The 18061-nt window shown below is 38.1% G+C and overlaps 1 protein-coding gene across 1 annotated transcript; it reads right to left on the bottom strand.

The window, feature by feature from the left end:
• Positions 1-2579: 2579 nt before the first annotated feature.
• ASB17 (ankyrin repeat and SOCS box containing 17) lies at positions 2580-17276 on the bottom strand. Its single transcript, XM_036445282.1, has 3 exons — positions 16744-17276; positions 9468-9747; positions 2580-2861 (listed from the first exon to the last, which is right to left on the bottom strand). Exons 1-3 carry the CDS (start codon positions 17142-17144, stop codon positions 2655-2657), a joined length of 888 nt encoding a protein of 295 aa, XP_036301175.1. The 5' UTR covers positions 17145-17276; the 3' UTR covers positions 2580-2654.
• Between the last annotated feature and the right edge of the window lie 785 nt (positions 17277-18061).

Here is an 18061-nt window from a genome sequence, read left to right as displayed (position 1 = left end):
GCTCACAGTGGATTTGTGTTACAGCTAAGGGATCCCAAGCTTGGGAAACTCCAGTCTTTTATAATGAGCTGCAAGCAAAACATTCTCGACCTTTTCCCCCTGGGGAGACATTACCTTCTTCATAGGGAGATACTGAGCAACCTGGCCTCTGCTCATAGGGATGCACTGTCTCTACCTTTCAGTGCTGCTCCCTATGCAAACATCCTTAAAAAGGTAGTCAGTGAGCACTCACAGCAGCAACAACAGCACCAAGCGGCTGCGGGAGGTGAGTGATGCAGAGGAGCTCCCTGAGGCTGCACCGGGCAAGGGATCCCACAGCCTTACGCAGGCCGCATGCATGTGGTGGAGAACCAAGTACTCCTATTAGCCCAGAGCCAAGGCCCTGAGGCCACCTTGCAATCGCCCTGTGTCATTCCATCCAGCGGATACTGCTTCCCTGCAGGTTCGGCCCCAGTCCAGCGCTGGATGGGAAAAGCGAAGCTCTTCAATGAAGACATAAATGTTATTAAAGAGCCTGTATAAAGGACTGAAGAAAAAAAAAAGGTAGCCAGGAATGAGGTGGCCAATGTCTTTGCTTATAGGACAGGCAGAAAAATGAGAGAAACCTGGAGAATTCTCTCCCAATTCTCATATTTGTGTTGTCATGGTTTGACCAGAGTTAATATTAAGTCTACTGTCCTAAATATTAGAAAGGGGCTAAAAAGTTGTAGTAGAATAAATTCTAATTTTTTAAGGTAGGATTCTTTGTAAGCAAAGAGCATATATATTTAACTGATAATGTTTGCATTCTAATGTAATGTTGGATCAAAATTATTTTTTGCATCAAAATGTATGTAATTTAGGGGCGAATGATATGTGTGAAAGTGGTCAAAAGGCACAAACTTCCACTTATAAAATAAAGAAGTTAATACTCTATTGTATACTTGAAAGTTGCTAAAAGAATATATTTTTTATTTTACTATTTATAATCCTCACCTGAGGATATGTTTATTGATTTTAGAGAAGGAAGGGGGGGGGGCCGGAGAGAAACATGGACTGATTTCCTTCCATATACACCCTCATCAGGGATTCAATCTGCACGCGTGCCCTGAATTGAACCCACAACCTTTTGGTGTACGGACGATGCTCCAACCAACTGAGCCACCTGGTCAGTGCAAGTGAATAGATCTTATATGTTATCATAACATGAAAAACATTGTAACTATGTGTGGTGATCATTTTGTAATATATACATATATTGAATCATTATGTACACCTGAAACTTATGATATTTGACAATTATATCTCAATTAAAAATACTGCCCGGCTGGTTTGGTTCAGTGGCTAGCACATGTGTCAAACACAAGGCCCGCGGGCCAAATCCGTCCCGCCAGGCCTTGCAATGTGGCCCGCACTGCGCTGTCATCACTGCACTCCGTTGCGTTTCCATCACAATGACAGTTTATGACTGTTCAGTAAACCATTCGGCCCGAGATTTAGGCTGGATTTTAGGTTTTGGCCCCTTCTCTAATTGAGTTCGACACCCCTAGGCTAGAGCATCAGCCTGTGAACTGAAGGGTCTCAGGTTTGATTCTAATCAAAGGCACATGCCCAGGTAGGTTGCAGGCTTGATTCCCCAGTAAGGCGTGTGCAGGAGGCAGCCAATCAAAGATTCTCATCATTGATAGTTCTGTCTCTCTTCTTTTCCCTTCCTCTCTAAAAATCAATAAATATATTAAAAAATACTACTGATCTAGTATTTAGATGTATTCTATACCAAACCACCAAAGCCCCATATTGTAATTTAAGGTAAGTTATTTAAAAATATAATCCATTTCTGTCATTCTACTTCCAACTCCTACCCATTAGTTGACTAATTCTTTACCTTATATTTACAATTATGGCTGCCACAGAATTAGAATTTCTTCTCAAGGAAGGCATTACATCTTAATTTCCTTGATTATTCTTTACTGCCAACTATAATATTTTAGTTGCAAAATAACTTAGTAAATAAATATGTTAATATGATTGTATATTATAAAAGTACTATTTACCTTGCTTACTACATGCTAATAAAAAGAGCTTGAGAATTCAGAACATTAACATGACCAAAATTTCCACAAGTAGCAAGAATACTCTAAGGCAAAAATGATCTAAGGTTAAGAGTGGACTAACAGGGTAAATATCTATATATATAAAAGCCATGTGACCAGAACAATGGAACAACCAGAATGACCAGTTGCTATGACATGCACTGTGGCAGCCAACCAGCCTGATTGGGGCCCCAATTGGCCTGCACAACCTCCCTTGGCCCCTCACACTGGTTGGCCCAGCTCCCCACTGTCCTCCCACCTAATTGGGGGTGTGGCAGGTTGGCCAACTGCCTATGTACCCCCCCACTGGCCAGGCCCCAATTTGCCCCCATGGGGTGGGCTTGTTGGACCCCACCCATGCACGCATTTGTGCACTGGGCCTCTAGTATATAAATAAAATGCATGTATTTCTTCCAAAGTATAAAAAGGTAATGGGAAGAGCTATATGTTGGTTTGAAATTGGCTCATTTAGGGTGTTGTGTGAATATTTAATGCGATCAAAATTTGCATGAGGTTAACAGTTTATTAACTTCTAAGTCGTACAATGGTGAGCATCCTTAAAGAACTCAGGAAAAGCACGTGTTAACTTTCTAAATTCAGGTATTTCTGTAGACGAACAGGAATTGGAAGTGAGAATATCCCATTTGGGAGCATGTTGTTGGTAAGCAGTTGAGACCTGATGGTTATTCTGCAAAGATGTAATAGTTCACATGGATCCCTGTATCTCGTTGAAGGTATGTAGTCGAACCAATCTGAAATAATTGGGCGTCTTCCTAGACTTAGCTGCGTCTGAAGAAAAGGGAAACATTTTAATTTTGTAATGTTAATCATTGGATTAATTCAAGTTATTAGCATTTCTATTTAAATTAACAAACTATATTTTAAATTTATATGACTCTTATAATATTTTTTCTAAAGCATTTTTACCAGAGGAAAACATTTTTGTTCCCATTTCAGTCTTACAACTATATATACATTTTAATATGTGGACACACACATTATTTCTTACAACTGTGAATCTGTATATGTTTTTAATCTTAGACAGATCATACATTTGTTTTTACAGATGTCCGCATTTTCCCCCCTACCCCCACCTCCACCCAGCCTCTGCCCCCCTTCTCTCTGACCATCACCACACTCTTGTCTGTCTATAGGTTATGCATATATATTCTTTGACTAATCTCGTCACCTTCTTTCATCTAGTCCCCTTTTCCTCCTCCCTTCTGAGAACCGATAGTGTGTTCCATGTATCCATGCCTTTTTTACTATTTTGTTCATTAGATTCCACATGTAAGTGAGACATAAGGTATTTGTTTTCCTTTAACTGGTGAAATACACATGTGTATTAGCATCTTCTCGAGTAGTGTTGTCAACTTGGATATCCACTAGTATTATCTAGGAAACTTTAAGCTATGTCAGTGCTAAGGTTCTACTTCAGAAATTCCGATTCAGTTGATCTGGGTTAAGGCACAGACAACATAAATCCTAAAAGTTCCCTCAAATGGTTCTAATAATTATAGAGTACAACTTCATACAAGAAGACCTAACAGGAGGCTAGTCCATATGAAAAGATTAAGTCTCGAAGTTTCAGTTAAGGTATCCTTTTAGAGATTCAATTCTAGAAACCAAACAACAGTAGGTTGGCTTAGAATTAAAAGTATTACTGTGTTGCAGATATTTCTCCAGTAGAACCTGTACCCTACAGACTATATAATACTTTACTTAAATGATAAGATAATTTTTCATTATTCAATACTTGGTTATTAAAAGAGAATTTAGTATATGCTACAACTGAGCTCGGTGCTTTGGTACACGAAATAGACATAGTCTGTGATGACAGGACTGTGGCCCAGAGGTAAAACCATTTAAAAATAGGTTTACCATAAAATATGTAGGCCTCAATAGGGGAAACTACAGTACTAGGAAACATGGAAATGCAAAGTAGGGACATTTAAAGTGTTCTTTAAGCCAGTGTCTATGCCATCTTTCGCCATCTTGCTCAGTGCTGCTTTAGCTTATTAAAATGTAATTGATTAGAACCCAACTATAATCTTTTTGCCCCTCAGGCAAATGATTTTGATCAACTCACTCTATCCTAGTACTTTTCTAGTTTGTACCTAGAAATAGCATTCATGGAATTTGTTGAGATTTTTTGTTTCTATAATAATTGTGCAGGACTAACACTGGTTGAGGACTAGCAAGTTACTGAAGATGCAGAAATTTTTAATTGCTTTTGTTTTAAAAATTGGTGCCAAAATAATTTGACCAGTTTGCTTTCTTTACAGTTGCCAAAGGCATGGTTGATTGATGTGTACTGTTAACACTTAACACTTAACAAAAAACAAAATACCAATAAAGTAGGGGCAATAATGGGGTGAGGGCATGTGCTGGGGTGGGAGTGGCTGGGGAAAAGCCAATGAAGGAAAAAAGGAGACATATGTAATACTTTCAACAATAAAGGATTTAAATTTAAAAAAAGAAAAAAAGAAAAGTGCCTATAATATTTAGGTCCTTTGTCTATTTTTTGATTGGATTGTTTATCTTCATTTTGTTAAGTTGTATAAATTCCCTATAAATTTGTGGATTAAGCCTTAATTGAATGTAACATCAGCAAATATTTTCTCCCATGTAGTGGGTTCCCTTTTCATTTGGTTGATAGTTTCTTTTGCTGAGCAGAAACTTCTTATTTTGATGTGATCCCATTTGTTTATTTTCTCCTTAGTTTCATTTGCCATAGATGTATGGGTTAACTACATTGTTACGAGATATGTTTGATATTTTGCTGCCTATGGATTCTTTTATGATTTTTATGGTTTCCCATCTTACATTTAATTCTTTTATCCATTTTGAGTTTATTTTTGTATATGGTATAAGTTGGTAATATAATTTCATCTTTTTGCATGTATCGGTCCAATTTTCCTAACACCACTTCTTGAAGAGACTGTTTTGATTCTATTATATGCACTTGCCTCCTTTGTCAAATATTAATTGAGCATAATTAATGGCTTGGGTTGATTTATGGGTTCTCTGTTTAGTTCCATTGGCTTATATATCTGTTCTTATGCCATTACCAGGCAGTTTTGAGAACAGTGGCTTCGTAATATAGCTTGATATCTGGTATTGTGATCCTTCCAACTTTGTTCTTCTTTCTCTGGATTGCTGTGCTTATTCAGGGTCTCTTTTTTATTCAAATGAATTTTGGAGAGTTTGTTCTAGGTCTGTGAAATATGGTATTTTAGTTGGGGTTGCATTGAATCTATAAATTGCTTTGGGTAATATGGACCTTTTAATCATGTTTATTCTACCATTCCATAAACATGACATATTATTCCACTTGTTTATATCTTGCTCTATCTTCTTTTTCAATGTCCTGTAGTTTTCAGAGTGCACACCTTTGACCTCCTTAGTTAAGTTTATTCATAGGCATTTTTTTTTAAATAAGTTTTTATTCATATTATTACAAATGTTCCTTCCCTCCCGCCCCCCACCATTGCTCTCCTCCACCAGGTTCCCACCCCGCCCTCTGCCCTTTCCCCACTCCCCATTGTCCTCATCCATAGGTGCACAGTTTATGTTCAGTCTCTTCCCATGCCCCCCTCTCCCCTTTTCCCCAAGAATCGTCAGTTCACTCCCCTTCCATACCTCTGATTCTATTATATTCAACAGTTACTATTGTTCATCAGATTTTTTTTTTAATTTCCTTGGTTTTTAGATTCACTTGTTGATAGTTACGTATTTGTTGTTCATGATTTTTATCTTTGTTTACTTTCTCTTCTGAAAGAACCCCCTTCAGCAATTCATATAATTCTGGTTTGGCGGTGATGAACTCCTTTAGCTTTTTTTTTATTAGTGAAGCTCTTTATCTGACCTTCGATTCTGAGTGATAGCTTTGCTGGATAGATTATCTTTGGCTGTAGGTTCTTACTATTCATCACCTTGAATATTTCTTGCCATTCCCATCTGGCCTGCATGGTTTCTGTTGAGAAGTCAGCTGACAATCGTATAGGTGCTCCTTTATAGGTAACTACCTTCTTTGCTCTTGCTTCTTTTAATATTCTCTCTTTGTCTTTTGCTCTTGGAATTTTAAGTATGATGTGTCTTGGTGTGGTCCTCTTTGGATTCCTTTTGTTTGGAGTTCTGTGCACTTTCTGGACTTGAAAGTCTAATTCTTTCACCAGGTGGGGGAAGTTTTCTGTCACTATTTCTTTCAGTATGTTTTCGATATCTTGCTCTCTCTCATCTTCTGGGACCCCCATAATTCTGATGTTGGTTCGCTTGAAGTTGTCCCAGAGGTTTCTTACATTATCTTCAATTTTCTGGATTCTCTTGCCTTCTAGCTTCTGTGGAGGAGTGTCTTCTGGCTCTTTACGTTCCAAATCTTTGACTTGATTCTTGTGATCTTCCCTTCTGTTTTTAGGACTCTGTAAAATATTTTTTATTTCAGACAATGTGTTCTTTATTTCTTGTTGATCCCTTATCATTTCTTGATGACTCCTTATTAATTCTAGTTGATCTCTTTTCATATCCTCATAGGTCTTATCCATCTTTTCTAGAAAATTCTTGAAAAACCTTATAAGCGTAGATTTGAACTCTATATCCAGACGCTTTTTGTCCTCCATTTCTTTTGTTTGTGATTTATTTTGTTGTCTCATTTTGCAGTTACAGATGGGATGGGGTTTCAGGGTGGAGCCTACAGCTTTGGCTTCCATCAGCCCCGCCCTATGCGGGTCCTTCAGTGCTCGCTGCCTGCCTGCTCCTCTGAGAGAAAGGTGCCCTCGATTTTCGCCTGATGCCAAACAGTCTATGCTCTCCCCCAATGAGCCCGTTATTGGGGTTCAGTTCAGTTGGAAGTGGAATTGGAGGTGGCGTTCAGAGCAGTCTGGAGCCCCAGTCTCCTTCCCGTCAGGGCAATCCCGCGGCACAGCCGACCGTCCCTTCTCTGCTGCGCGCCGCCAGGACCTCCTTTCGCCACTTCCCCGGGGTTCCGCCTTACAGCCCGGCTCCCTATGGCTGAGCCTGAGTCCCCGGGGTCTGGCCTAGAACCGGGGTTCAGAGCAGTCGGGGGCCCAGCACAGTCGGAGCTTTTCTCTCCTTTCCGCTGGGGAACGCCCGCCAGGCACTCAGCCTCCCTCCTCTCCGGCTCCATCCTCCGCGCGCCGCGTCTCCGTACCTTGGGCTTTTCCAGCTCCTCCGCGCCTCCTTCTGGTTTTCTCCTTGCTTCTTGCTGTAGAATTTCCAGTCAGTCAACCTTCCTGTAGTTCTGGGCAATGTCCGTTTTATATTTTAGTTGTATTTTATTGAAATTGTTGTGTGCTGCTGCAGCTAGGTGTTCACCTGGGTGCAGCCATCTTGGATCCCTTATTCATAGGCATCTTAATTTTTTTGTTGCGATGGTAAATTGGATTTATTTTATTTTATTTTTAGTTTCTCTTTCTGTGAATTCATTGTTGCTGTATAAAAATTTCATAGATTTCTGGATGTTAATTTTGTATCCTGCTATGTTTTCAAATTCACTTATTAAATCTTGTAGTTTTTATGTATTCTTTAGGGTTTTCTATGTACAATATCATGTCATCTGAGAATAATGCCAATTTTACTTCTTTTCCAATTTGAATATTTTATTTCTTCTTCTTGTATGATTGCTATGACTAGCACTTCCAAAACTATGTTGGACAGTAGTGATGAAAGTGAATATCCCTATCTTGTTCCTGTTTTTAGGGGAAATGGTTTTAGTATTTGCCCATTAAATATGAGGATGACTATAGGCTATATAGGTTTGCTATATAAGACTTTTATTATGTTGAGGTATGATCTCTCTATTCCCACTTTGATGATAGTTTTTATAAAAAAAAAGGGTGCTGGATTTTGTCAAATGCTTCTTCTGCATCAATTGATATGATCTAAACCTTTATATTTTTATGTTAAAAATTATTTTGAGATTTTTGAAAAGAAAAAATTATATTCTGATTGTAAAAAATCTGATTGTAGTTTGAGAGAAATGTAAATCTCATTGAAAATATTCTATTGGGGGGAAAAGTTTATTAAATTTTAATTTATTGTGTTTTTAAGAAACAGAAATCCTAATAAACATAGGTTTTCATGTAATTAAAATGTAATATTAATATACATTTACTTAGTAACTACAAAAATAAACTATAAACTATATTTATATTTAGAAGACAAAATTATGAAATAAAGGACTGATATTGGAGAAAATTTGAATTTTGTCTAATTGTAACTTATAAGCATACTGGGGGCCCGGTGCATTAAATGTGTGCACTTGGGAAGGGGTCCCTCAGCCCAGCTTGCCCTCTTTCACGGACTGGGAGCCCTCAGGGGATGTCCTACTGACAAATTAGGCCCACTCCCTCTGTGAGAGACAACCAGACTGATCAGGGGAAAGCTCCAGCCCCATCACCCAACTGCTGCAGCCACTGCCAGCCACCGCAGCTGCCAAGGTGTTTTGATCAACACAAATTCCAGTCCCTTCACCATGAAAAAATGACAACTTTCTTTAGGCATTTTCAAGATGTGTCTTTCATAGGATATGACATTTCTTTCTTTCTTTTTTAATTTTTTATCCTCACCTGAGGATATGTTTTCATTGATTTTTAGAGAGTGTGGAAGAGAGAGGAAAAAACAGAAACATCAATGTGAGAGGGACACTTTGATTGGTTGCCTCTTGCATGAGCCCTGGCTTGGCCCCCGGCCAGGGAGGAGCCTGTAACCTAGGTATATGCCCTTGATAAGAATCAAACCTGGACCCTGCAGTTGGCAGGCCTGGGCATTATCCACTGAACCAAACTAGCTAGGGCAGGATATGACATTTCTTAGCTCTCCAGCAGCAGACCTTTGTTTTTTTCCTCCAGAAGTGTGGTGGAAAAACCATTGATCACCTTTTTGGATTCTTATTACCCAAGTTACCAAGAACATTACCAGTGCCATACAGGGAGGTTAGCCAATGAGTGGTCAGAAAAGGTGTTTCCTCTGCAGCTCACATGCAGAGGCAGGACTGCTGGCAAGCCGATGCTGGCACCCAGCCCCTCATTTCTGGCCCTGCTCAAGCCTCTGCTGCCCTACCCCCTCAGTGACAAGGCCCGTATGCCAGAAGTGGCTGGGGCATTCTGGGACCCCTGCCACTCAGGGCGTGAATGCGGACCTACAGGCTCTCAGCAGCCTGGGTCTTTGGCAAGTTACTCACTTCTGATTGTCTAGTGGGCATTGTGGAGGAATGGTCAATTTGCATTTTCTCTTTTATTAGTCTAGATACTCAATGATTAATTTTTCAATGGATACAATCCATAGATTAAAAATTAACCTAATTTTTGCCTCACAATTTTATCTTAAAATTGATCAACAGTTGAGCCCAAACCCAAAGAACAATATTTTTCTTACCTGTATTTCTCTGATTGAAATGACAGAAAGCACTCTGGAACATAGCACTAAACATGTTTTTGCATCTTCCTGGATATCTACCAATTCATGATCAACCATTATTCTCACTCTTGAAGGGTAGAGCAATATTGTTAACACAATGTTGATAGGGTTTTTTTCTCTTTCTAAGATTCCATATTGCAAGAGTATCTTTAAGATGCTGGATTGTCTTGTCTGAGCTACATAAAGTAGAGGTGTGATGCCACTTAGTGGGCTTGGACAGTATACTGGTGTGAAAGTTCTGTGAATCAAACAAACAAATGAACCTCACTGAATATAGAGAACTAAGAGATATGGTAAACACTTTGTCTTAACAATAATAGGAAAATAGTAGTACTCACTCATATATTAAATGTATTAAATGTTCACATAACTTTATAAAGAATATACAATATCTTAGTTTTCTGCTCTATTAATCTAGAACATACTCAAGATTAAAGAAATAAGAAAACTTCTATTACATACTTAAGGTCCTTTTACTCTCTCTTTTTTTAATTCATATGATCTTTTTTATTTTATTTTATTGATTTTTTACAGAGAGGAAGAGAGAGGGATCGAGAGTTAGAAACATCGATGAGAGAGAATCATTGATCAGCTGCCTCTTGCACACCCCCTACTGGGGATGTGCTTGCAACCAAGGTACATGCCCTTGACTGGAATCGAACCCAGGACCTTTCAGTCCGCAGACCGTTGTTCTATCCATTGAGCCAAACTGGTTTCAGCAAGGCCCCTTTACTCTTGTAAGAACAAACAAACTAAAGATTTGCAATGTGTACGAAGTTTTACTTTTAGTAACAGTAATTCTGTTTCTCATTTGAGAAATCCATTGTGATTAGAGCAAGTATTGTAAAACTGGTGCAGCTCTAGGAAAACTAAAATGGAAAAGAGAGAAAGGCTTTTTATTTCACTTTATTAATATCACAGAATTATGTGACCATTTTGATATATTTTTGTTTGTTTTTATTGTTCTCTATTATATTTGAGAGTTGTGCTTTAATTGAGTTTAAATATTGGATGAAGAGGAATAAGTGCAACTACTTTAACTCTTTTTCACTTTAATAAAATTAGAATTGATATTTATAAGTTTAAGAAATGTAAATGCCATGTCAGATCTTTCCAGGGCAGAATTTTATTTTTGTTCTTTAGTAAAGTTATGGAAGTCCTCTGCAATCTTGTTTTCCTGATAGGCTTCATGATGACTAGACTTGAAAATTTCTCTTCCCTATGACAGAAATGAAAACATGTTTCTACATTTAGAATCTTGCAATTGTTTCATTTAAAGATATTAATGTTTGCTGTTGAATTGGTCTCCATATATAGATAGGACAGTGTAGAACCAACCACAGGGTATTTTATTTTATTAGGCCTTAATTTGGCCAAGTAAAGATGACTTTTAGGGTTAAAGAAAGGCAAATTTTGTTCATGCATCTTGTCACTGGTTTCTCTTGATTAGTCTAATAAAATACTAATATATTCTGCAGAATAGTATACAAACTATAAATTCTGGTTTTGGGCAATTATGCAGAACAAGGAAAGTGTTATTTAAAAGAGGGAATTTTAAGATTGCATATACTTAATTAAGATGGGAGGTAACATGGTATAATGCCATAAAAATGTAGATTAAGGGCTCTAGGTTCTAGGTTTTGCTTCTCCTAACTAGCTAGTATGATGTTGAGTAAGTCAACCTCTTTGGGTCTCAGTTTCCTTTTGCATTTATATATGTTTGTTCATTCTTTAATTCATTTAATACTTGCTTATCTAGAGTATACTGCGTAATAGGTATGCAGAGAGAAAGATATAGTCTTGGTATTAAGATATTTATTACAGCAGAAACTGGTTTGGCTCAGTGGTAGAGTGTTGGTCTGCAGACTGAAGGGTCCCGGGTTTGATTCCGGTCAAGGGTATGTAACTTGGTTGCGGGCACATCCCCGGTAGGGGGTGTGCAAGAGGCAGCTGGTCGATGTTACTCTCTCATCGACATTTCTAGCTCTCTCTCTCCCTTCCTCTCTGTAAAAAATCAATAAAATATATTTTAAGAAAATGATATTTATTACAGTCTAGTAAGGGAAACAGACAGTAATTCAATAAATATAATGAAGGGTTATAATTACTATGATAGAAGCATGGTTGGGGCACTCTAGAAGCATTGAGGAAGGGCACTTACTCTACTGGAATAGTCATGCTCTAGCTTAGGGGTGTCGAACTCAATCAGAGAAGGGGCCAAAATCTAAAATCCAGCCTAAATCGCGGGCCGAATGGTTTACTGAACAGTCATAAACTGTCATTGTGATGGAAACGCAGCGGAGTGCAGTGATGACAGCGTGGTGCGGGCCACATTGCAAGGCCTGGCGGGACGGATTTGGCCCGAGGGCCTTGTGTTTGACACGTGTGCTCTAGCTTAATCTGGAACTAATACCAGAAGGATTAGTAGACATTTGCCAACAAAAAGATTGGAAAGAATGTTTCATAAACCAACATTGGAGAATTGTTGTACTTGAATTACCTATATAAAAATTAATATTTTGTATTAGATAAGTTCTCTGGTTGAAATGTATTGGGGGGCCTTAGAGACCTCCTCTGTGATGATTCCATCAGAACCTCCAAAAAGTAAAGTTCAAAAATCACTAAGCCAACTACTTTATCTCTAAAGCTTCATTGAGCTCTAAAATGACAAGATTTTGTGATTTAAACAAAACAATAATAGAATGGTGCAGTGCAGAGCAGCAGTTTAGAAATTAAAAAGTGGGTAAACCAGCTAACATGGCTCAGTGGTTGAGCATTGACTTATGAACCAGGAGGTCACGATTCAATTTCTGGTCAGGGCACATTCTGGGATTGTGGGCTTATCTCCAGTGGGGGTGTGCAGGAGGCAGCCAATCAGTGATTCTCTCTCATCATTGATGTTTATATCTCTTATCCCTCTTCCTTCCTCTCTGAAATCAATAAAAATATTTTTAAAAAGAAGTGGGTTTTTGCCATAACTCTGCTCATTGTATATCTATAGCCTTTTAACCTTTGTGTATACAAATACTATATATGCACTCTCTCCTGAAATTGTCTCCAGGTCAATATTGTACTAGACATTTCATCTTTTTCACAAGTACTTCCAACACACATCCAAAATTGAACTCCTAAACTACTTCTCCTTTAGTATTCTTATCCTGCTTATTGATATTCACTTTCCCCAAGCACCACTGCATCCAACTGTCTCACATTTCTTTGATTTATATGTTTTCCCCCTTTTTAAATTCTATCTTGCTCATTGTATAAGGCCCTGTCTAATAAACACTTTTGTGAAGTCTTCTTTGATTACTTAACCTTCCTCTTATCCTCATGGAACTTTGTGCATACTTCCATTAAGCCCTTATCACTTTGGACATTTTTAATCTTTAATTTTCTCTTAAAAATAAATGAGTGAGCAAGATGAACTATACAAATTTAAGCTACACAACAGCAATACTTTTTGTCTGTTTTAGTCTACCATTATATCCCTATATTCCTGAATGCCTAGAACAAACCTTGGCCCATAGTAGACACATAAATTTTTTAATTGATTTGTTTCACTGTTATCTTTAATATATATGTATATGTGTGTGGTGTGTGGGTGTGTGTTTGTGTGCATCTATATGGTCATATGTTCCTTAAATCTATAATCTATTCTGTAGCTTTCAGACCTAACAAGATTTTTAATTAAGTGCAATCATTTAAGATTTTCAAAAACAATCTAGTTTATTCATGTTGCTAACTCTTAAGAAGATATTTGAGTCTTATAAATAAAAAGATACTTTGGACCAAAAATGTTGAAAACCAAACTAAAACTCAAGTAAGTTTAAAATGAGATTTAAAAGTCTAATCTGTACCCAAATGACATATGATTAATCCTCATGTTTAAAGAGCATGTTACTATTAACCAAAATGTGCTTAATCTGTACTGACAGTTAATTATAATAGTACTTATATGGATGAAGTGAAGCAAGCAAAGCAGGAATCTTTTTTTAAATGTGAGGTTAATGAACTGAACTCTCTGTATTTGAAAACCTGTCACACATGCTTATGAAATGGGGCATAATATTTCCATGTAGACATGCAGAGAATGATTTTGTTTTGAAGCCATAAAAATTATTTCTAAATTTTCTTTTACTATTCCTTCTTTGGTTTTGAGCTGGTAAATTCAATAGATGTTTCTTTATAAGTTTATCTTTGATATTTAAGACAGTTGACTATTCTCAGCCCTCTTTCACTCGTTCCTCTTTCTCTGCCCTCCACATCCAAATAGATATGGCCTTTCCACTGATTTTCATTTGACTAATTGTTCTCAGGCAATTTCATCTATGTCTATAACTTCAACTACTGTTTACTAATTTACTCAACATACTTATTGAATAGATACTATATGCCAGCAGTGTTTTGGGTGCTTAGGATACATGAATCAACAACACAAAGATGCCTCCTATTAGGATTATACTGTAGGGAGGGGTAACACAATGCCAAATGAACATTGCAAATAAGCAAATTTTATAATGTTAGAAGGTTTGATAAGTACTATGGGAAAAGAAAAAGTAGAGCAGGATAAGAAATACGGACGTGCAGGAGGGTGCAGTGAGGACATTTTCCAGTTTTAAATGGGGTGATAAGAGAGGGCATAGCAGAATGATGCCATTTGGATAAAGAAGAAGGAGCTGGAGTTAGCCATTTGGATATTTAAGGACCCTTAGGCAGGAGCGTGTACCTGGAGTGGTGGAAGAAGAGTGAGGGAGCCAGTGTGGCTGAAAGAGTAAATAGGGTGGGTATAGTAGGAAATGAACACAGAGGTCATGGGATGCCACATCCGATGGAGCCTTGTAGATTGCTGTAAGAACTTAATTTTTATTATAAACTAGAGGTCTAATACACAAATTTCATGCACAGGGGAGTGTTGTCCCTCAGCCCAGCCTGCACCCTCTCCAATCTAGGACCCCTCGGGGGATGTCTGACTGCCCGTTTAGGCTTGATCCCAGTAGAATTGGGCCTAAACGGGCAGTCGGACATCTCTTTCACAATCCAGATCTGCTGGATCCCAACTGCTCTTCTGCCTGCCTTCCTGATTGCCCCTAACCACTTTTGTCTTCCAGCCTGATCACACTCTAACCACTCCCTTGCCAGCCTGATTGATGCCTAACTGCTCCCCTGTCAGCCTATTTGCCACTAACTGCCCTCCCCTGCAGGCCTGGGTCCCCCCCCCCCCCCCCCCCCCCCCCCCGCCCCACAACTGCCCTTCCCTGCAGGCCCGGTCACCCCCAACTTCCCTCCTCTGCCAGCCTGGTCACTCCTAACTGCCCTCCCCTGCAGGCTTGATTTCCCCCAACTACTCTCCCTTGCAGGTCTGGTCCCTCCCATCTGCCCTTCCCTGCTGGACTGATCACCCACAACTGCTCTTTCTTGCAGGCCTGGTCCCTCCCAACTGCCCTCACCTGCTGGCCATCTTGTGTCCACATGGGGGCAGCCATCTTGTGTGTTGGAGTGATGGTCAATCTCCATACTACTCTTTTATTATATAGGATAGAGAGCTGGTGCATGGGTGGGGGCCAGCTTTATCCCTGAAGGGTGGGCATTCCCTTGGGGTGTGGGGTGGCCTGGGCGAGGGGCCTATGGTGGGCATTCCCTTGGGGTGTGGGGTGGCATGGGCGAGGGACCTATGGTGGCTTTTAGGCTGGCCAAGCCCCCTGGTGACCCAAGTAGAGACCCTGGTATCTGGGATTTATTTATCTTCTATAATTGAAAGTTTGTACCCTTAAGTGGAGGCCTGGGCCCACCATGGTGTGTGGAAAGCTTGGCTTCCTCCATCACCAGGGAAACCCAAGCCTCCCTCCTGCTCACTCAGTGACCACAACCATCTTGGTTGGGTTAATTTGCATACTTGCTCTGATTGGCCAGTGGGCATGGCTTGTGGGTATAGTAGAGTGATGGTTAATTTGCATATTACTGTTTTATTGGATAGGAAGGAATGGAGGAGCCATTGGATATTTTGAGTAAAAAAACCCAACATGATCTTATGTTTGTTGAAAATTTGTTATGGAATAAAAGGAGGGAAATAATTTAGTTTGGTACAAGGTAATAACAGTGGAGGTCATTATATTCTGTATCTTGTTTGAAAGTAGAACTAACAGATATCCTGACAGATAAGATATGGGATGTAAAGAAAAAGAGAAACATCAGCTAGTGCACTCCATATTAGAGGCTGCTGATCTCTGCTGTAGTTATAAATATAGTAGTCCTTAAAACAACCAAAAGTGCTATTTTAGGGTTTTATTACTGGTATTGCATACCAAAGTTATCAGTTCCTGTATTTGGGTGGTCATTAAAGAAAGAAATCCAGTTTTCCAGTACCACAGTGATACACAATTGATAAAACAGCTCAACTTCAGGTGGAATCTAAATTGGTTTAGTCTTTAACTGACTTTATCTGTGTTGTTTTTTGTTGCATACATGCTTCTATCTCTGGTGCCTAGTACAGTGCATCACACTAGTAAGATGATAAATGATTTTGAATGAATGAACAAATGCACATCTAATCAATCCAATACCTAAAACTAGAGCACAAACTGGAGTTAGTGCAAGTTAAGTAACTTGAGACTCTATGTTATGGATTCTGCAAAGAGGTCACTTTGGAGATTTATTTTTACAAGATCCTCCTTAGTGTTTAATAGCTAGATTGACAGGTTCTGACTGTGTGAAAGTTTGTTCTATAACAGACTAAAGCAGGTATTTGGCTTTCATTGTGTTCAATTCTGGGGAATTTGGAGTCAAATATATCAATGTTAAACATACAAAGAAGGAATAAGTGTGTTTAATAAGTATTACTAGGTGAATTTGTGTTTATATTCTAAATTATTTTTTGAAAGTCAATTTCTTTTAAAAAGTTCATTTATATACATACTATAGATATACATTCTTGGTTTACAGTATTCTTGTCTACTTAGAGAAATCTAAGTTGTCTATCATTGCATTACCTGGAGCATTAACATATAAGCTTTATAAAGCAGAAACACTAGTAATTTACTGGTACATACTAATATACATATAGGTAAAATTTTATTGAATAAGAAAAGGAAGGAATGAAGGAGTGAACAAATGAGCATTCAAGTCAAGATTTCTTATCCATATGTATATATAGCCACTATGCATATGCATTTTAGAAAAAGTAATATAATTTCCTAAATAGCAATTTTCTTTTATGGTGAAAACATGAGATTATTACCTCCATATCAGTGCCAGGTTACAACTTCTATCTTGAACATAGTCTTTTGTCTTCTTAAGAAGCAATTCCACAAAGTCAGGATTACCTTTTCTGGCAAAAACCCAGTACAGAATTGTATTCACACATATTTCAGTAAATTCAAGATTAAAATTCAGTTCAAAACGGTATCCTGATTTTTCCACAAATGCGATGTAATCTGTGAGTAGTATGTCAAACCCATCCAAGTCGACGTACCTCAGAATTTTTGCCAGTGTTCTATAAATTCTAGGTTCATAACAGTGATATCCCCATTGACCCAAAAACTGCAAGGATGGTCTCTTAACAATTTTGTCAACAAGATTGCAGAATATATTGCTTCTTGGACAAGTAGTCTTACGACATAATTTAGAAGATTTACTCATTGCTACTTAGGCAATGGTATAGTAATAAAATCACAGGAAGGCATACTGTAATCCTTCAGTTACATCTTTGATAATGGAGTAGGCTTTACTCCACAAACAGGAAGTACCCTTAAACTGTGGCCAGAAAAATTACCATATGAATTGTTACCATGAACTACTGGATGACATCACAATAGGTGGAGATCTGTCATCAGCATAGGTCAGGAACTTGGGATATTATAATATGTAACTGGTGACATTTGAGAGAGATATTGGACAGATATGCTATGTGTGAGAGCTAAGATATGATATCTTAGTGTTCTAAGAACTCATTTCAAACTAGTATCAAGGGCAGTCTATATATTAGACAATAAATTACTAATCAGGTTGATTATTCTTTTAGGTTATCATGTCAACACAGAGATGATACAATGAGAATGGCTAAGACTGTTGTTTTCATGTTCTGCATGCGTACTGCCTGGTCTCACTCACTACTCATGGAATATTTCCCCTATTTTATTGTTGAAGAAATATGAGGTTTAGATATGTAAAGTAACCTGCCAATAGGCACTATATTAATTCTAAGACAGAAAAGAGATCATACAGTATGGAGCAAATTTTAATTTTAGAATTTAAAATTTTATAGAGATTTTTTAATGTAAATTAGAATACATATCATTTGGGCATTGAAGGTACTTCAAGCTTTATATGGTACTCTTGCACCAGTAAAAGTAGAAATATGTTATAGTTTTATCTTAGTAGTTTATGCTTCAGCTAATTTTCTGTTGAATTTAACACCTCAGGTGTATTAATGAGCAACATTAAAGGCACTTAAATGCTGTCTTTTCCTTTCACTATTTTTCTTTAAATCACATACATGATGTTTATATAGGAAAAGGAAGTTATAACTTTGGGTTTACTATATTTTCACTAATTCT

This window comes from Pipistrellus kuhlii, unplaced genomic scaffold (genome assembly GCF_014108245.1).
Source record: "Pipistrellus kuhlii isolate mPipKuh1 unplaced genomic scaffold, mPipKuh1.p scaffold_m20_p_2, whole genome shotgun sequence".
Taxonomy (NCBI): Eukaryota; Metazoa; Chordata; class Mammalia; order Chiroptera; family Vespertilionidae; genus Pipistrellus; species Pipistrellus kuhlii.
Note: the sequence above shows the minus strand (reverse complement) of the source record. Positions and strands in the feature narration are given on the sequence as shown.